This window comes from Girardinichthys multiradiatus, chromosome X (assembly GCF_021462225.1).
Source record: "Girardinichthys multiradiatus isolate DD_20200921_A chromosome X, DD_fGirMul_XY1, whole genome shotgun sequence".
In the NCBI taxonomy this organism is placed as follows: Eukaryota; Metazoa; Chordata; class Actinopteri; order Cyprinodontiformes; family Goodeidae; genus Girardinichthys; species Girardinichthys multiradiatus.
In genome coordinates, this window is record NC_061817.1 from 29,557,118 (window position 1) to 29,573,844 (window position 16,727).

Here is a 16,727-nt window from a genome sequence, read left to right on the forward strand (position 1 = left end):
TCTGCCAGTTGTTGTGAGGTCAGTCCAGCGGGGCTTGTGCCGCCAGCTCTAATCCTGCAGACAATGCAGACTGTTAATTGGAGACTGACTGATATAGCCAGGGAGAGTCATGAAGACAATGTGCAACTGGCCAGTGTCTCTGTAATCCCCATGCACACTGTCCCTTTGAAGAATCCATCCATATGTATACTTCACCACATCCACTCCTCTGCCTCCCCCACAAATGGGGCTTTCCATTTTGCTTTCAGTTAGAGGCGCTCTTCTGTTGTGAGTTGAACAAATACAAGGCGTGTGGCTTTATAGAGATGTGAAATTTCACATTTCCCGCTCAGCGCTCTGATAGGAAGTGTAAAAAAGCACACAGAGGTGTTTGTATTGTGAGCTGTTCAAAACACACAGTGTTTCCAGACTAGCTGTTCCAATTAACTACAGAACATAGAGAGAGCTGTAAAAACTATGAATATATTTTATTTTATATAAACTCAGCATAGATTAGAAAGCTACTATAGCAGTCCAAAAAGATGTTATGTCACTGAAAGCGATTAGCAATGCTGATATTCTGTTGTTTTATGTCTATTAGATGTCTTTATTTCATAGTTACATCTCTGTAGTAATTTCTGAACCATTCCTTATTGTTTTTCACACCTTTGTGGTTGTATCTGAGCTTTATGAGTCATTTTAAATCTGGATTGGTATTTCCATGGTGATATTTCACTTTTTTGTGTTTTAATGTACTTGAGAAATCAGGGTACCCTTGTAAATTCAATAAGAAATAACTGCATATGTGGCCTGAAAACATGTTTTTATATTCAGTCATGAATTAAATAAAACCGCAGGATGATGGAACAGAGCTGCAAGGGGGTTTTATTGTATTACTGGAACAGATTTCGGCCACCACCTCCTGAGTATAAACCTACATTTTTCTGGTTTCTGATTGCATTAAAGTGTTTGATGTGAGCATCTCTCAATTCAATTCAATTCAATTCAGTTTTATTTATATAGCGCCAATTCACAACACATGTCGTCTCAAGGCACTTCACAAAGGGTTTGAATGGTATAGGGTTGTTGGGGAGGTTAGATTAAACTACTGAGTGTTAGAGTTTGGCCATTTTAGAATGGGGTTTGTGTAGGGGTACTAAGTAAAATAATAAACTGATAAAGTTTGTCCATCTAGAGCCCACTGGTGGCCATTGTTATACTAAAAACCACAAGGATTGGGGGTACCTCTCTCTGTCAGACTGATTATAACCATTGGAAAAGAGAAGGGGTCATACAGGTAGCAGAAATGGAGGGTGTGTTTGCACCTCAACCATAACTGAGCCGGTTTAGGCTAAACCTGACTCCCCCTTACTCCATCCAACAGGGAGGGAGGAAGGCAGAGGTAAAAATAATTGGAGAGTGTTGCAATGTGTGAAAGGTGGGTAACTTTAAAATGGGCTAATTCAATCGAGTCATATAGATTTCAAGGCAGGTACATACATTCCAATTAATCCTAACCATTGAACAGTGCAGTCAGATTCAGGTATTTATTCAAATTGGATAAAAAGTTTTTCTATCTAAGGAAACCCAGCAGATTGCATCCAGTCAGTGACTTGCAGCATTCCCTCCTCCCGGATGAGCATGTAGAGACAGTGGACAGTCACTGGCGTTGACTTTGCAGCAATCCCTCATACTGAGCATGCATGTAGCGACAGCGGAGAGGAAAAACTCCCTTTTAACAGGAAGAAACCTCCAGCAGAACCAGGCTCAGTGTGAGCGGCCATCTGCCACGACCGACTGGGGGTTTGAGAGAACAGAGCAGAGACACAAAGAGAACAAAGAAGCACTGATCCAGGAGTAAAACCTAACTGCTCTCTGGCTGTCAGTTACAACACAAACGTCCCACTTTTTGTGTTTAGTTTCTGCTCCATGTCGTCAGAGACGATGCCTGTCTCACAAAGCATGAGCCAAACTGGGAGAGAAGCAAGTAACACAGGATAAGTGTTTTATAAACAGAGCTCTTCTGACATTTGGGATACAACATCCTATATCTGCAAATACAAAATCAGCCATAACATTCCACTCCCTCGCCCCCTCTCTCCTGTCCCGATTCACCTAACTCCCCTGGCAGGCAGGTGGTTGGACCGGTGGCAGCCATCTCCAGTTGGATGTTTATGAGCTTCAAACCTCCTACCTGTCGCCACATCATGAAAATGCAAAACAGCATTCCAGCAGATGCTTCCACAGCTTTGAATCTGTCATTATTTGGTTACAATTTGCAATTGTAATAAGTAACAGATCTTTTTTCATTTGAAATTGTGAAAAGTTGATGGTTAGGTTTTGCCAGATTTTTGTAAATATATACAGATAGAGATATATAGAGATAGAGATATACAGTATAGAGATACAAATGTAAACATAGATTTAGATATATCTCTAAACTGTGGCTAAGCAATTCCAAAACATTAATTTCCTTCTCCTGAAGTTATTCTGGAGTTATTCAAAAATGAATTCATCTTCATCTTCTGCTTTCTAGCTTTTCTCCTGACTGATACCTTTGTACAATTGCATCATTTTCAGTCTTTGTGAGTTGTCAGCAGACTACAGTTTAAGCAAATGAAGACAAACAAGAAGCTTTCACAGGTCAAAAACCACAAATGTCTTCACAAAGTGAATAAAACAATCATTTTTACACAAAAAAATGTGACAACTGCGCCGGGGTGTTGTTCGTTTTTTATATCCAGAGTATAATCATAAATCATTTTCTGTCAACTGTTCCTCTCTCTGACAAATTCTTGCCCTCTGTCCGAGCTGTGATGAGGAACATCATGGCTGGAGCTCTGTGTGCAAACTGAAAATGATAGTAGCTTGTGCTTAAAAGCTCAGTCAGGCTGGATTATTCTGCAGCCTGTGTGGAAACAGCCTTAATTGCAATAGCAAACACTGAGGGAAGATAAACTGGGAAAAACCACCAAAGGACAATAATCACATGTAACGGCTGTTGTGCATTCAAAGCTGCTCGCAGATGTTCGTGGGTTTGACAGATTACCAACGTCAAGTGATCACAAACCGATCTAACTCATATTTTATTTCTTTAGTTTGTAAAAATTTAAGATTAATAAAACTATAGAAAACTTTGTTTAGGATGGGAGATTATAAAGATTAGAGATAGATTAGACCAAGACATGCATGTTTGGCTGTTTATGTAAAAACTGTTCTCTTTTGTAAGCAAATATCACACTGCTTTTTATCTGATTACTGTTTTTATATTCAGAGACTTTCATACCTAAGCCACATGCTGTGTTTTCCCATGGTTTCTGTGCCAGAGGACAAATCTCTCTCTTCCTTTTGTTTGTAAAACACATTTGCCTCTGAAACAAACAGTAAAAGATGCCCCGGTTTTTAAAATTTGATACAGTGCTGATGGAAAACCTTTTGTTCCCATTTATACAAAACATTTTATGAGTCAACATGCAGAAAAAAACCGTTTGAACATGAGCTTCAGACACTTGAAAGGCTTCAGTTTCTTTCCCACTGTACATCTCTGAAGGATAATGCTGTGATTATGGTTTGTGGTTGGGATGTTTGCTGCAAGTAATTTGTCTCCCATGCAATGCTTTGATGATGAATCTTTAGCTCTACATCAGCCAGCTAGTCCCATATCATGTGAAACACCTTATCATTCCTTTTTTTGTAGTATTACTTAAAAAATATCAGTGTTAAAGTCTTCTGTATTAAAATTCTATGTGCTTACTGTTAACAGCTCAGTAAAGCAGTGAGCAAAATCTCTCTGCAGTGTCAAATCTTCCCAAAACAAACAGTCTTTGCAGCCAGCTAAGAGTGTCTTTCCTGTTGTTTGGGCTATTGACTGATTTCTTCAGCAAAAGGCATCAAGCTTTGAATTGTGTCTGATTTGCACAGTTCTTATTCATGTCTAACGATGTTTAGGTTTATAGACTGTTGCTGTTCTGGCAAAGCCCCCGTCCCTAAGTTTCCTTGAGCAGTTATTTGTTTTTACGAGTTTATCTCTAATCATTTTTGTGGAATGTTGGATCATGATTATTGTTTATATAAATCTATCCCGAACGTTTAGGTGGGAAAACATATTAAGTGCTTTGAAAGGCAGATTTCCTCTTAAAGTTACAAGTTGCTCCAGATGCACATGCAATTTAAGTGGAAATTGATACAAAGGGTTTTTAATAAGGTATCTAACTTGTTTTTTACTTTAATACGCAGTAAACCATTAGCATTTCTTTTTCTTTGACCTTAGATGGCAGCCAACATATAGCCCTACTTTAAAAATGGAAAATAAGCTCATGCAAGAAGACATTAGAGCGTGTACATTACCTATAGCGAATCAAAACCACAAATGAATGAAGCGACTAGCTTTGTTGGTGGAGTCTTTTAGATTTACAGAAGGCATTTCATACAAGTAGACATCATGTTCTTTCATACAAATTTATTCACCTTAATTTCTTTTTGAACAAGCAATTCTGTGGAAGAAATTTAACCTAATAAACAGAACCCAATGCATTTATGTTGGTGTGATCTACTCTCTTTAGGTATCCCAGGGGGGATTTTATAACAGTGTTCATTAGCAAACTATTTGCATTATGTTTTCTAACAAATTGAACAATTTAGTTCAATTAATTTCTAGGGTGAGAAGCACTATTTATTTTAAGTACAATTTTGTACCTTGTTTTGTTCCTCTGGGTTGTAAATTATTATTTATAAACTCATGTTAAAAAAGTGACCAAACCGTTAAATTTCATTTCAACAATTTTGAGGCTGCTCAGCTGTAACTTAGTTTTTTGTTTTTTTTTCCATACTGATTATTGTATCAAGTCTTGGTCATTTGCAGTCAGGTCAAGTCCTATAACTGAAATCTTGCTAAGAAAAGCTATGAAATCATTTAACATAGTGTATTTTTCATTTCATTATTGTACATTTTGGAGGAAAATGGCTTCCTGAATAAAACACTGGACAGGAAAGTGGTACGGGCACAAAACAGGTTACTGTCTATATGTACAACACATAGCCACACATTGTTGTGTGAGAGATTTTAACTGTTAAAACAGTTTACACAAGTCTTTAAAATCTGTACCTTAATGGTTCATTTTTTTATATCTTAAGGAAGCGTTTTGTTTCATTCAGGTTTTGTTTAATCAATGTGGGCAGTCTTTGAAGTCAGTCTATCAATAGTAGTAAAGTCTGTCTTTGATAGTACACTGTCATTGCAGCGTTATGCCATAACCTTGTCTTAAGATTACACTTTACATTTAGAGGGTCTGCTTATACGGATTAATGTGCATGTTCCCTTTTTAGACAAAAAAAGGTAAAACACACTAGCCTGTTGTATATCTTAAAAACCCAGTAATCATTTAAAATTTCTCCAAACGGTTACTGATTTAGAGGCAACTTATTTTAATTAACGTTTTCCCACTAATTAACATGCCTGCTTTCTCCACCTTGACCACTAGATGTCAATAATTGTAACACACTGTTCCTTTAAGTTTCTTAAATGTCATAAGAAATATACAAATTTGGCAGAGACTAAAGTCCCACTCTAAAATCCATAACAAGTAGTAACAACTGCATACCAAGCCTGGTAAAATTAAATAAAAATACAATATTTCATATCCTATTTTACAGCTTCCCCTTGTGTGTGAGATACCACTTCTGGCTTTGCATCATCTGCATCATTTAACTTTGTTTGACTGAAGCTAGCTAAAAATGTAATTCTATAAACTCTGAAAAAACTCAAATAAAAAGATGACAAATATGTGGAAGTTTCCCAGTGGTTTTGTGCTTTTATTTGACTTTTCGGGTCCCACCGTGGGTCCCTTGGTGGTTAATACCAGGATCAGCTCATAATCCCTGAGAAGTCAGATGTGGGAATGAACTGTTAAAACCCTCCAGATACTGGAGAATAAACACCAGTCATGCAGTACAGTTCAAAGCAATAGCCAAAAAATAAAACAAATCCTAAAACTGGTGTAAACCACAATGAGAAAATTACATTCTACACAATCACTATTCTTTTAAACAAAAGTGCAGTATACAATACTGCCATAAAGATGAAACCCAATATGGGTGAGAGAGGACACAGAGGGATCAAAACACCTCCATGTGGAAACACTGACGCTGCTCTCACCTCACAGGCCTCAACAATAACCAGCTGGATTTATGTGTAAATAAGGACTAATCGTGTTGACAAAAACAGATAAACCCTTAGTTCTTTTTGTGCAAGCCACAATAGACTGCAGCTCGGATTATACGAGCAGATGTTTGTTTTTTTGGCTGTTTTAGCCAGTAATTCTCCACCGTGAGGGGTCTGTAGAGGTGAGATGCAAACGTCAGGTCATTTAATACACAGCTGTGCAATTTTTAAACAGCATAAAACATATTCAAAGCAGACCGTTACCCCCCACTCCCAAAACACAATCTCTTCCACTCATTGCTTTTCCCTGATTGTAACTAATGCAACGAGTGTTATTAAATACATAGGAATGAACAGGGAAATTAGATTCTTAGGGGGTTATTTTTGTTTAGCTTGGAATCAAATCTGAAGTATGTCATAAAAGAATGTAAACTCAGCCAGTTAATCTTAAAATGTGTCTTTTTTTTAAAATAAGAGGGGAAAAGTGCTTTGTTCTGACATACTTCAGATTAAGTCCCACAAAGAAAAATGCATTTGGAAATCTGCCAACTGCCAGCTCAGGTTGTGGGAAAAGTAACACTGTTCATGTAAATTACAGCAAAATCTTCATCTCAGAGCATTTATCCGGAGTCATCTGGAACTGAACGAATTTGGCAGACAAAAAATGTTCGCATTATGAAAATCTCAAAGCCAAGCATAAACCTGAGTGGCATTACAGTTTTTAACAGGAAAAAAAGAAAGCTGGCAAAAGGCTCGGATATATGAGAATACATTCTATGAGAATTGCTGATGCATTTACAAGCAACATATACATCACAAAAGCACAACTGATTGCCTGCAAAGCTAAATAGCAAAAGCTACTTCCTTCTGACAGCTGAAATCCTCCACCCAAGCATTTTGGGATGAGTTCAGAGTCCAGAGAGGAAGAAAAGAGTCCAAAGATGGGCCGCACAGCAGCCTAGTAAAACCATTAAAGACCACGCACGGCTGCAGCGAGAACGCAGCAGCTTACACGGTCTCATACGAAAAACACTGGTCCCCGTGAGCCTTTCAGATACCGAGGCACGACGGGGACGAGGATGAGAAAGGAGCGGTCACCCTAGAAGGCAACCTGAGAGGGACACCATGGAGTGTCTGGATGCAGGAGACAGTGCACAGACTTGAACCTGGAAAATGGAGATCAGAGAATGGGATGAGTGGAAATGTGTCAGAGATCTGCTTAAATATAAAGCAGAAAAATGTCCCCACCTTGATGGATCCTCCTCCACAGAAAAAGCCCCTTTCAAGCTGACAATATTGCTCTTGTTTTCAAACATCCCATAACTGAGAGTGATCTGGAAGCAGAAGGAGAACGATTTAGGCAATTTATTCAATTTAACCTACTGATGTTCGTTTGAAGAAAAGCAAAAATAGTCCTGTCAGGGTCTCACCTGCTTGTGAATCTCAGATCGGGACACCTGTTGCAGGTTTTCCAGGTGGGAGTGAAACAAGCTGCTTCGAGTCAGAGGGACTCCCAGAACCGATTCGATGATGTAGCCAATGGTGCAGTCGTCAGGTAGGCGGATCTTTTCTGCTGTGTTCATAAAATGACCACCACTGAGAAAAGAAAAACAGAGAGGTTAAAGGTCAAGACTAAATACACTTCATTTTTTTCATTTTGGCTTACTTCTAAAAATAAAATACCTTTACAATGTTCATTCACTCTACTGAGGTACAAATATGTGAATTTGAAACCAGACATTTACATACATTGTAAAAAACGACACACAACCTCTTTTTCCTCATTGTCCAACATTAACTCAGACTAAACCTTTAGTTTTTTAGAGCACTTAGGATTACCAGATATGAAGCTGTTTTGGTGCAAAATGAGCACATCAAACCCCAAAACAGTCCTTGTATATGTGTTGGCTGTACAGACATGGGCTGGAAGGCCACGCAAAGGAAAAATTCATTACTCCAAAAGCAACAAAAATGCAAGTGCAATCACAAATATGGTTTCAAGACTATTTTTTCAGAGACAAGTCTAAATAAAGTAGTATTCTAAAAAAACTAAAATTTGAAGAGTTGACCACAATAATCTTTGTTAAATTTGGAGGAAAAAGGAGGACGCTTTTAAGCCTGAGAACAGCATCTGCAGGAGAAACGTGGCATTATGAACGAAAGAACAGTATGTGGAAATATTAGAACATCATATCAAGACACCAGCCAAGAAATGGCAAAAAACAGGTCTTCCAAATGGACAATGATCTTAACATACTACCAGATTAGTTACAAAGTGGCAGAGGTCAACACAAAGCTCAAATCTTAGTTCCATTGGAAATTTCAGACCAGAACTGAGAAAGTGTGTGTGTGAGCAAGCTTCCTGTTAAACCTGACCCAGTGACACCAGTTCTGTCAGGAGCAATGAGCCAAAGTTCCAACAAACTATTATATTAGATACCCAAACGTTTGACTCAAATCATACACTTTAAAAGGCAATTCTACCAAATACTACATGTAGACTTCTGAATTTGGAGACCGTAAAAAAATCTCCTCTCTCATTAGTCTGCCATTATTGTGTAATCTTGGTAATCCTACCTAACCATAGTCTGATTTCATGTCAGACATAGAAGAAGATTGTGTCTTCTTATACACACTATGGAAACATCTGGTTTAACTGTAAATTCAATCCCACCTGGCCCATGGGCTCATCTTCAGTGCCAGACCCCGGCTCACACAGAACCCAGCTCCTCCCGTGGCAAACCAAAAATTGACTGGTTTCTAGATGAAGAGAAAACCAACAATTACTATATTGCAGTTACTTTGAAACAGCTATATTATATCCTTAAAAAATTATGCCTTAACTAACCATTTTGTTTTCACCCAGCCTCTCTGTGGCCTCTATTGGCCTGTCCAGACTGGGTTTACCAATGTACAGGTCCTGGGTGTGGGGGTACTGAGACAAATGCTTCACAAGAGTACGAACATTCACGTAGTTATCATCGTCTACATGACAGAACCATCTATGAAGCAGGAAAAGCAAAGGAGAGATTAGATGCACTGAATTTCAGACTATTAATTTATCAACCAGTCTTCAGATGGAGAGGCTTACTTTTTCCCTGACTCAATAAACTTGTCGTATTCCACCGCCATCTTGCAGGACAAAGCTTGCCGGCTATGAGCCGCAGAGCAGTTGGTGTTGATTGCGTGAATTCCTGTAAGAAAAAAAAAAAAAGAAACAGAAAAAGGGAGCGTTTTAATGTGAGACTGAACAATAAAAGGAGGCTATCTCCAAATCGAAAAAACCCAAAGAAGATTTTTTTATGACATTCATAAAATCCTTTCAGTATTTCATGAAAGGTCCTTTCTAATCAAACAAAGCACTTCTCTGTTGTTAAAATTCCACATAAAACTCACCGATTTTCTTCTTTAGCTCATCGTCCTCCCCATCAGTGAAGATGTAGGTCTGTAAACGAAGAAAAGTCACAGATAAGATGACTTGGCCTAAAATGAAATTAAAAAAAAAACCTTTAGCCGATTATTTGGAGCTGTGACATGATCAAATGCAAAACAAAGTCCCACTTCCTTGCATCCAGCTGCTGTGATTAGCATCAATCAACGTGTCTTTTATGCAGTGGAAAACACACTGCGTTAAACAGCCCTTTGCTCCAATAAAGGCCTTTTGTGCTGCGTTTTACTCTCTCCATGGCAACCATGCAGCCGCCCTGAAGCATCCCAGACAACCAACAAAAGAGGAGGCAGACGGTCCGCTTCCCACACACACACCCCACATCACGTCCCCCTCGGACCAGCCGGCTTGCGCTGCAAGGCCCTGCACCAGAGCCTCGCCGTGTTTACTCTCCTGAAACAGTGGCATAAAAATGTTACAGGCAATACAACGTCTTTGTCCCTGAAGCAGTGTAACTGGCAGACTCGTAATGTCTGAGGAATTAAACCTCAAGACTACAGGCACTTGTTGAATGTAGCAATTAGTCATAAAAGGGGTGAGCAACAAAGGCCACTGATGACTCTTACACAGAGCAGGTGCAAGCTGCTCAATGTGCATGATGAAAAGGCTCGAGGTGGCAGGCTTTCTAACCGCCAGGGGTATGTTTACTCTTCACCTCAGGTGAGGCAGCACCTGCCAAACATAACGCCACCTTATCAAGGCCACACGTCTAGACACGCCAGGTCGTGGTGCCTCACGATGAGGCGCTTTGTGCTATAGGGCACCATTTGTACATCTGCAGTTAGAGATCTTTACACAATAAAGGATGCAAACAGAGGCTACCACAGGAGTTTTTGGAGCAAAGTCTGAGCAGATGTTTTTTTTTTTTTTTATGCTAAAAGCAGAGACCCTGTATTTGCTTAAGGCAGGGTAGGGTGGTGGTTTCAGTGGTGAAGAGATCACAGGCTGGCACTGTTTGCTTTAAAAGTTTGAATGATGAATAGACAGCCTAATCACTGAGGCAGCTGCCAGAGCTGCCAGGGCACTGATACAAAAAGAGATGGAGGGAGGGGATAGAAGGAAAGGGAGGAATCTCACCACTGATTAATAAATCGAAAATCGTGTGTGGCCATTCACCCCCTGTTCCTCCTCATTCTGCCTCTCCTCCTCCCTCTCTGAGACCCATGCGCAGCCAGAGCCTCTTAAAGAGAACAATGCAGAGAGTTTTCATGCTGGGTAAAGCCTCTGCTGGGTAAATTCTGAGCATGTTTGCTTACATTTGCAAACAGCTGCAGGAGTTAAGTGAAGCAGAATGCATGTAGGGAAGAATTCTTGCTACCATTGTTACATTCCTGAAGCTTAAAGGAGTAATTGCTTTCACAGAAAATTAAAACAAATCAAAAAATTAGGAAAAGAAATGAAAAATGTTTGTTTTGTAAAGTAGAGATAAGCAACAAAAGAGAAAATCAGAAAGAGGGAGGGGGGTATGGTGCAATCCATACCACAGGAAGGACTTGTGCGAACAACCCTGTCTGAGCTGAACGTGGTGCCTGGCTGGCTGCCTCCAGCTCCACAGGAAGGAAGGCCACCAGGCTCCCTTCTTTCCACCAACTCCCTCCACCCTGACTCCTTCCCCTCTCTGTACCGGAGCCTTTCAGCACTTTTTGTCAGGGACAATTAAGGGGCATGTTACAGACAATATTGCATCTGTGCCAAGGCTGACCACTTCTACTTTACAACCTCATACTGAAAAAATTTTATTAACTCAACTATGGGAATATTTCATCTAAAAGTCTCTTATAGGGAGATTTTCAGCATCAGAAGCTCCAGTTCAGAAAAATGTAAGATCTAGGACTTCTTATCTATAGATGACATCTATTTATATATATTTAACAATGCTAAGAAAAAAAAGCCTTACTTAGAGAGCAGCTTCATTTGCAGATTTCTAAAAAAGAATTTCCCTTTGCACAGACAGCAGTTTAGGGAAGTGAAAATGTCTACAAATATCTTTCCATTTTTTCCGTGTTACTTCTGCTTTCGTACAAGTGATGCTCTTGTTCTTGCCTATATGGGTATAAAAAGTATCCAAACTTCACAGATGTTCATCAGCTGAGCGTGAGAATCAAACCTCTGCTGATAAGGACGTCCATATGCACACGGTGGGAACTCTGTGCATCATATGGCTGGCATTAAAGCCGTTCTTTGTTCCATGTCCCCCTGACCACCTGGCACCCTTCCTCCAGGAACTCCCTGTTGCATTGTGCTGCTCAGTCTACCCCCCCAATACCACCCCCCTCCCCCGTCCGTCTTTTTATCCCCCCAGCTGTCTGCCTATCAGTCCTGCTGTTACCTCTGGATGATGGAGTTCACTAATATCATCCATGACAGTAGCTGCAAGCCAATTAGCACATGTCGTAAGATGCTGAGGGTGTGTTAAAGTCTTTAGTGTTAAATGCTCAAACAGTTCCAACTAATGACTACTCTCAGCCTGGAATGACTGATGGGTTGCTATCGTTATAGATACTAATTGTAAAATGTTCTGAAAGTTGAGATGAACAACGGGACTGGTTTTAAAAGTGAAGAGCTCCAAAACTATTCAAAAAGCATCTGACACATGAAGATGCTGGACAAAACCACATATGATTTGCTTTCTTCAAAGAAATAGGCCTCCCTTTGTGCACCAATGTGCAAATCTTCCTGCAGATGCACCCCTTTTGTCCCAGGCATCACCTCTAAGCAAAGCCCCCATTTTCCCATCCCTTCCAGTGTAGCTGACCCAGACTCTGCTCCCATGTTCCCATGGAGAAAGAGAGAGAGAGAGAGGAGACAAGGAGCTGGGAGATCCTCCCCCCTCCTTCAGTAAGATGCTTTGTTAGTCCTGGAAAGGGGGAACAGAGCTGGAGTCGGTGCTGTGAAGCATCCATTGCAGCAGGGGCACTCACAGGGACGCCGAAGAATAGGAGGGATAATAGGCAGTGGGGAGGGAGAGAGGAGGAGGTGGAAGGAAGAACAGGGGGTCCTGAAACAGCTCCCTCCGTCCTCAGGGACATCATTCAGAGGAGAATAAAAAGTGACAGAGCTGTAGAAATTTAGAACCGTTTACAGGAACTGTGAGGCTATTTAAGTGTGTCATCTGGTGACAAGAGGATCAAAGCAGCACCTAAAACATGTCAAGTTTTATTATTCAGTAATTCTTAATTGGAGCCTACAAATTATCACTTACACAGTTTGCTGTAACAAACTGATTAGTATGAAATGAAAAAAATAATCGGAATTTATTCACCTGTTGCATGTTTCTAGAGATCCACGTCTCCAGCAGTAGGTTCAGTCTGGATTGGTGGAACTTCTTGGTGGTCTTCACGGCGATGAAGATGTCAGCGGCGCTGATGTCCTCCGCCGGAGGAGGTTCTGAGGCGGCGGCAGAGGTCCGTGCGGGCTTCTCCGCCTCCCTCCGTCCCCGGGTCAGCTTGGTGAAATAGGTCGAGAATCCTTTCTTATCCTGGGCGAGCCGGGCGCTGTCCTCCGGCACCGAGCGCGCAGCTGCGTCCTCTCCGTCCGCCTCCTCCGTCACCTGAACGCGGTGATGCTGCACAGCGACCACCAGCAGCAGCAGGCAGAGGCATCCCGTGCAGGCTACACAGATCGCTGTCTTTTTCCCATTATTTTTCAGCATGGTTAAAACTTAAAAACAACTAATAAAAACTATGAAGCGACGCAACGTGCAACTGATGCCAAGTCCATATGGTACTGTGCTCAACAAAACACAACCTGAAATACACAAGCCCTGTTAGAGGTCATAGCAACTGAATGGTTCAGTTGTAAAGTGGGGGTATTTATAATCTCCCGTAGTGGCCACGCCTCGTGGGAGGTCTGTGAATCTGACATGCCAGCATGTGATCGTTCATGGGGCGGGGTTTGGTGTCCGGATCAGCGGCTCAGTTTGGGTTTTCAAAGATGTCACCAGTAAACGTTTGACCCAAGAAAATCCTAAACTTTATCTAATCAAGGAGCAATGTGTGTGCCACACCAGGCTTTGGACAAACTGTATAAACCAAAATTACAAAATAAAGTTAGGAAAGTTACAGTATGTTAAAATTATGAACACTCAATTATTGTGGGGCTAAAACCATGTTCTAACATATAAAAGTAGTTGAATTTTGGTACATAGTTATCTGAAGACATGGACTTGTACCCGATTAGGTTCCTTAAAAATATCCTTTTATCAATCAGACCTAAATTTACAACCTTGCTTCAGAGCCATAAAACCTATAAATATAAAAACTGTGAAACATAAATATTATCAGTCTTTTCTTTGTTCTTCTAGGTATGCAAGCCTCTGTAGCCAAGCCCCTCTTAAAACCAGGAAGAGAGTATCATGTATGAATTATGACATTGATACACTGCATCAGATAGTCAATTTTTTTTGTAATTATAAAGGTTGGCCTGATAAAAATTGGGTTGAGTGTTTTGGATGTTTCTTTTCAGCCTAAAAAGAGAAAATAAAACAAAGTATACAGGTCCTTCTCAAAATATTAGCATATTGTGATAAAGTTCATTATTTTCCATAATGTCATGATGAAAATTTAACATTCATATATTTTAGATTCATTGCACACTAACTGAAATATTTCAGGTCTTTTATTGTCTTAATACGGATGATTTTGGCATACAGCTCATGAAAACCCAAAATTCCTATCTCACAAAATTAGCATATTTCATCCGACCAAAAAAAGAAAAGTGTTTTTAATACAATAAACATCAACCTTCAAATAATCATGTACAGTTATGCACTCAATACTTGGTCAGGAATCCTTTTGCATAAATGACTGCTTCAATGCGGCGTGGCATGGAGGCAATCAGCCTGTGGCACTGCTGAGGTCTTATGGAGGCCCAGGATGCTTCGATAGCGGCCTTTAGCTCATCCAGAGTGTTGGGTCTTGAGTCTCTCAACGTTCTCTTCATAATATCCCACAGATTCTCTATGGGGTTCAGGTCAGGAGAGTTGGCAGGCCAATTGAGCACAGTGATACCATGGTCAGTAAACCATTTACCAGTGGTTTTGGCACTGTGAGCAGGTGCCAGGTCGTGCTGAAAAAGGAAATCTTCATCTCCATAAAGCTTTTCAGCAGATGGAAGCATGAAGTGCTCCAAAATCTCCTGATAGCTAGCTGCATTGACCCTGCCCTTGATAAAACACAGTGGACCAACACCAGCAGCTGACACGGCACCCCAGACCATCACTGACTGTGGGTACTTGACACTGGACTTCTGGCATTTTGGCATTTCCTTCTCCCCAGTCTTCCTCCAGACTCTGGCACCTTAATTTCCGAATGACATGCAGAATTTGCTTTCATCCGAAAAAAGTACTTTGGACCACTGAGCAACAGTCCAGTGCTGATTCTCTGTAGCCCAGGTCAGGCACTTCTGCCGCTGTTTCTGGTTCAAAAGTGGCTTGACCTGGGGAATGCGGCACCTGTAGCCCATTTCCTGCACACGCCTGTGCATGGTGGCTCTGGATGTTTCTACTCCAGACTCAGTCCACTGCTTCCGCAGGTCCCCCAAGGTCTGGAATCGGCCCTTCTCCACAATCTTCCTCAGGGTCCGATCACCTCTTCTCGTTGTGCAGCGTTTTCTGCCACACTTTTTCCTTCCCACAGACTTCCCACTGAGGTGCCTTGATACAGCACTCTGGGAACAGCCTATTCGTTCAGAAATTTATTTCTGTGTCTTACCCTCTTGCTTGAGCGTGTCAATAGTAGCCTTCTGGACAGCAGTCAGGTCGGCAGTCTTACCCATGATTGGGGTTTTGAGTGATGAACCAGGCTGGGAGTTTTAAAGGCCTCGGGAATCTTTTGCAGGTGTTTAGAGTTAACTCGTTGATTCAGATGATTAGGTTCATAGCTCGTTTAGAGACCCTTTTAATGATATGCTAATTTTGTGAGATAGGAATTTTGGGTTTTCATGAGCTGTATGCCACAATCATCTGTATTAAGACAATAAAAGACCTGAAATATTTCAGTTAGTGTGCCATGAATCTAAAATATATTAATGTTAAATTTTCATCATGACATTATGGAAAATAATGAACTTTATCACAATATGCTAATATTTTGAGAAGGACCTGTATATGTTGATTGTCGGAAAAAAATGTATTGGTGTTTTTTCGCAACATAGAAAAAAGGATATAGAGAGGACTGCAGCCACAAAGATTGTCCATCCAAAAGATGTGGATGAGCTCCATGGAAGTAAAAAGGGGAAAAGGGCAGAGGTAAGAGGACACAGCACAATTCAATTCATGCCACGACGAGGACAGATAGCTCAAGCAGAGAATAAACAGCCAGAACACCAGAGCAACTGCAGTTGTTGTTGAACATAAGGTGTATAAGGCCAGAAAATGCTTTTATTAAAAATGTTTTCACTTTTTATGTGCCCTCCATACAAACGTCTACTGATGTCTGCAGATCATGTTAAATCAATTCCCAACTCTGATTGTATATCAGGTATTTTAACTTTCCTTCTATCCACCAAGTATGCACCATTAGCTTTAAGTTACTTTTTGAAGCCACACAAGATGTTATTGCAAGAAAATTAACTGTTTCATGCCAGTCAAACTGTAGTTTAACTGGCATGAAAAACAGTTATTTACTTTACTGTGATGTAGTTAAATCCCCATGCATAAAACATGGACAAATTATGTGTAGAAAAATGAGACTTGCACACCCACTGCATTGAGTGCTGAGATAAGTTGACAATTCTGGTGAGCTGTTGGGAGCAACGTGTTGATGAGTGCCTGTCCACACTAGTTTAACAATTCTGATCAGAACCAAAGTGCAAATCCCAATAATTATTTGAATTCTGACAGAATTTTAGGATTTCAAATTATAGTTTTCATTACAAGTGGTTGTTTGCCACTGTAGTGAGCTGGAGCCAAACTGGCTCAAAAAAGAGCCCTTTTAAAGATCTCCCCAGGGTACCAGTTTGTTAGGTCTCCAGCTTACAGGTCTCAGAGAACATTTCAGCTGTTTTCCTCCTCCTCACAGGATTAATCACCATTTACATCTTCAGCCATCAAACTCAGATTTGAGCTGGGGACTTTGCTGGGGACGTTATGCTTTTTATTACATGCTGTTTAATTACAGACAAGAGAATATAACTGCCGTG

The 16,727-nt window shown here is 40.6% G+C and overlaps 1 protein-coding gene across 1 annotated transcript; it reads right to left on the reverse strand.

The window, feature by feature from the left end:
• Positions 1–5,763: 5,763 nt before the first annotated feature.
• Positions 5,764–13,377, reverse strand: LOC124863519 (beta-1,3-N-acetylglucosaminyltransferase lunatic fringe-like). The gene is made up of 8 exons (XM_047357920.1): positions 12,850–13,377; positions 9,536–9,584; positions 9,231–9,333; positions 8,988–9,141; positions 8,814–8,899; positions 7,570–7,735; positions 7,388–7,473; positions 5,764–7,305 (listed from the first exon to the last, which is right to left on the reverse strand). Exons 1-8 carry the CDS (start codon positions 13,237–13,239, stop codon positions 7,239–7,241), a joined length of 1,101 nt encoding a protein of 366 aa, XP_047213876.1. The 5' UTR covers positions 13,240–13,377; the 3' UTR covers positions 5,764–7,238.
• Between the last annotated feature and the right edge of the window lie 3,350 nt (positions 13,378–16,727).

Coding starts and splice junctions, on each gene's coding strand:
- LOC124863519 (XM_047357920.1), bottom strand. CDS start 13,239: ATGCTGAAAAATAATGGGAAAAAGACAGCGATCTGTGTAGCCTGCACG. Junction 8,900..8,987: donor GGCTGGGTGAAAACAAAATG/GTTAGTTAAGGC, acceptor CTCTTCATCTAG/AAACCAGTCAATTTTTGGTT. Junction 7,306..7,387: donor GTGGAGGAGGATCCATCAAG/GTGGGGACATTT, acceptor TCCATTTTCCAG/GTTCAAGTCTGTGCACTGTC.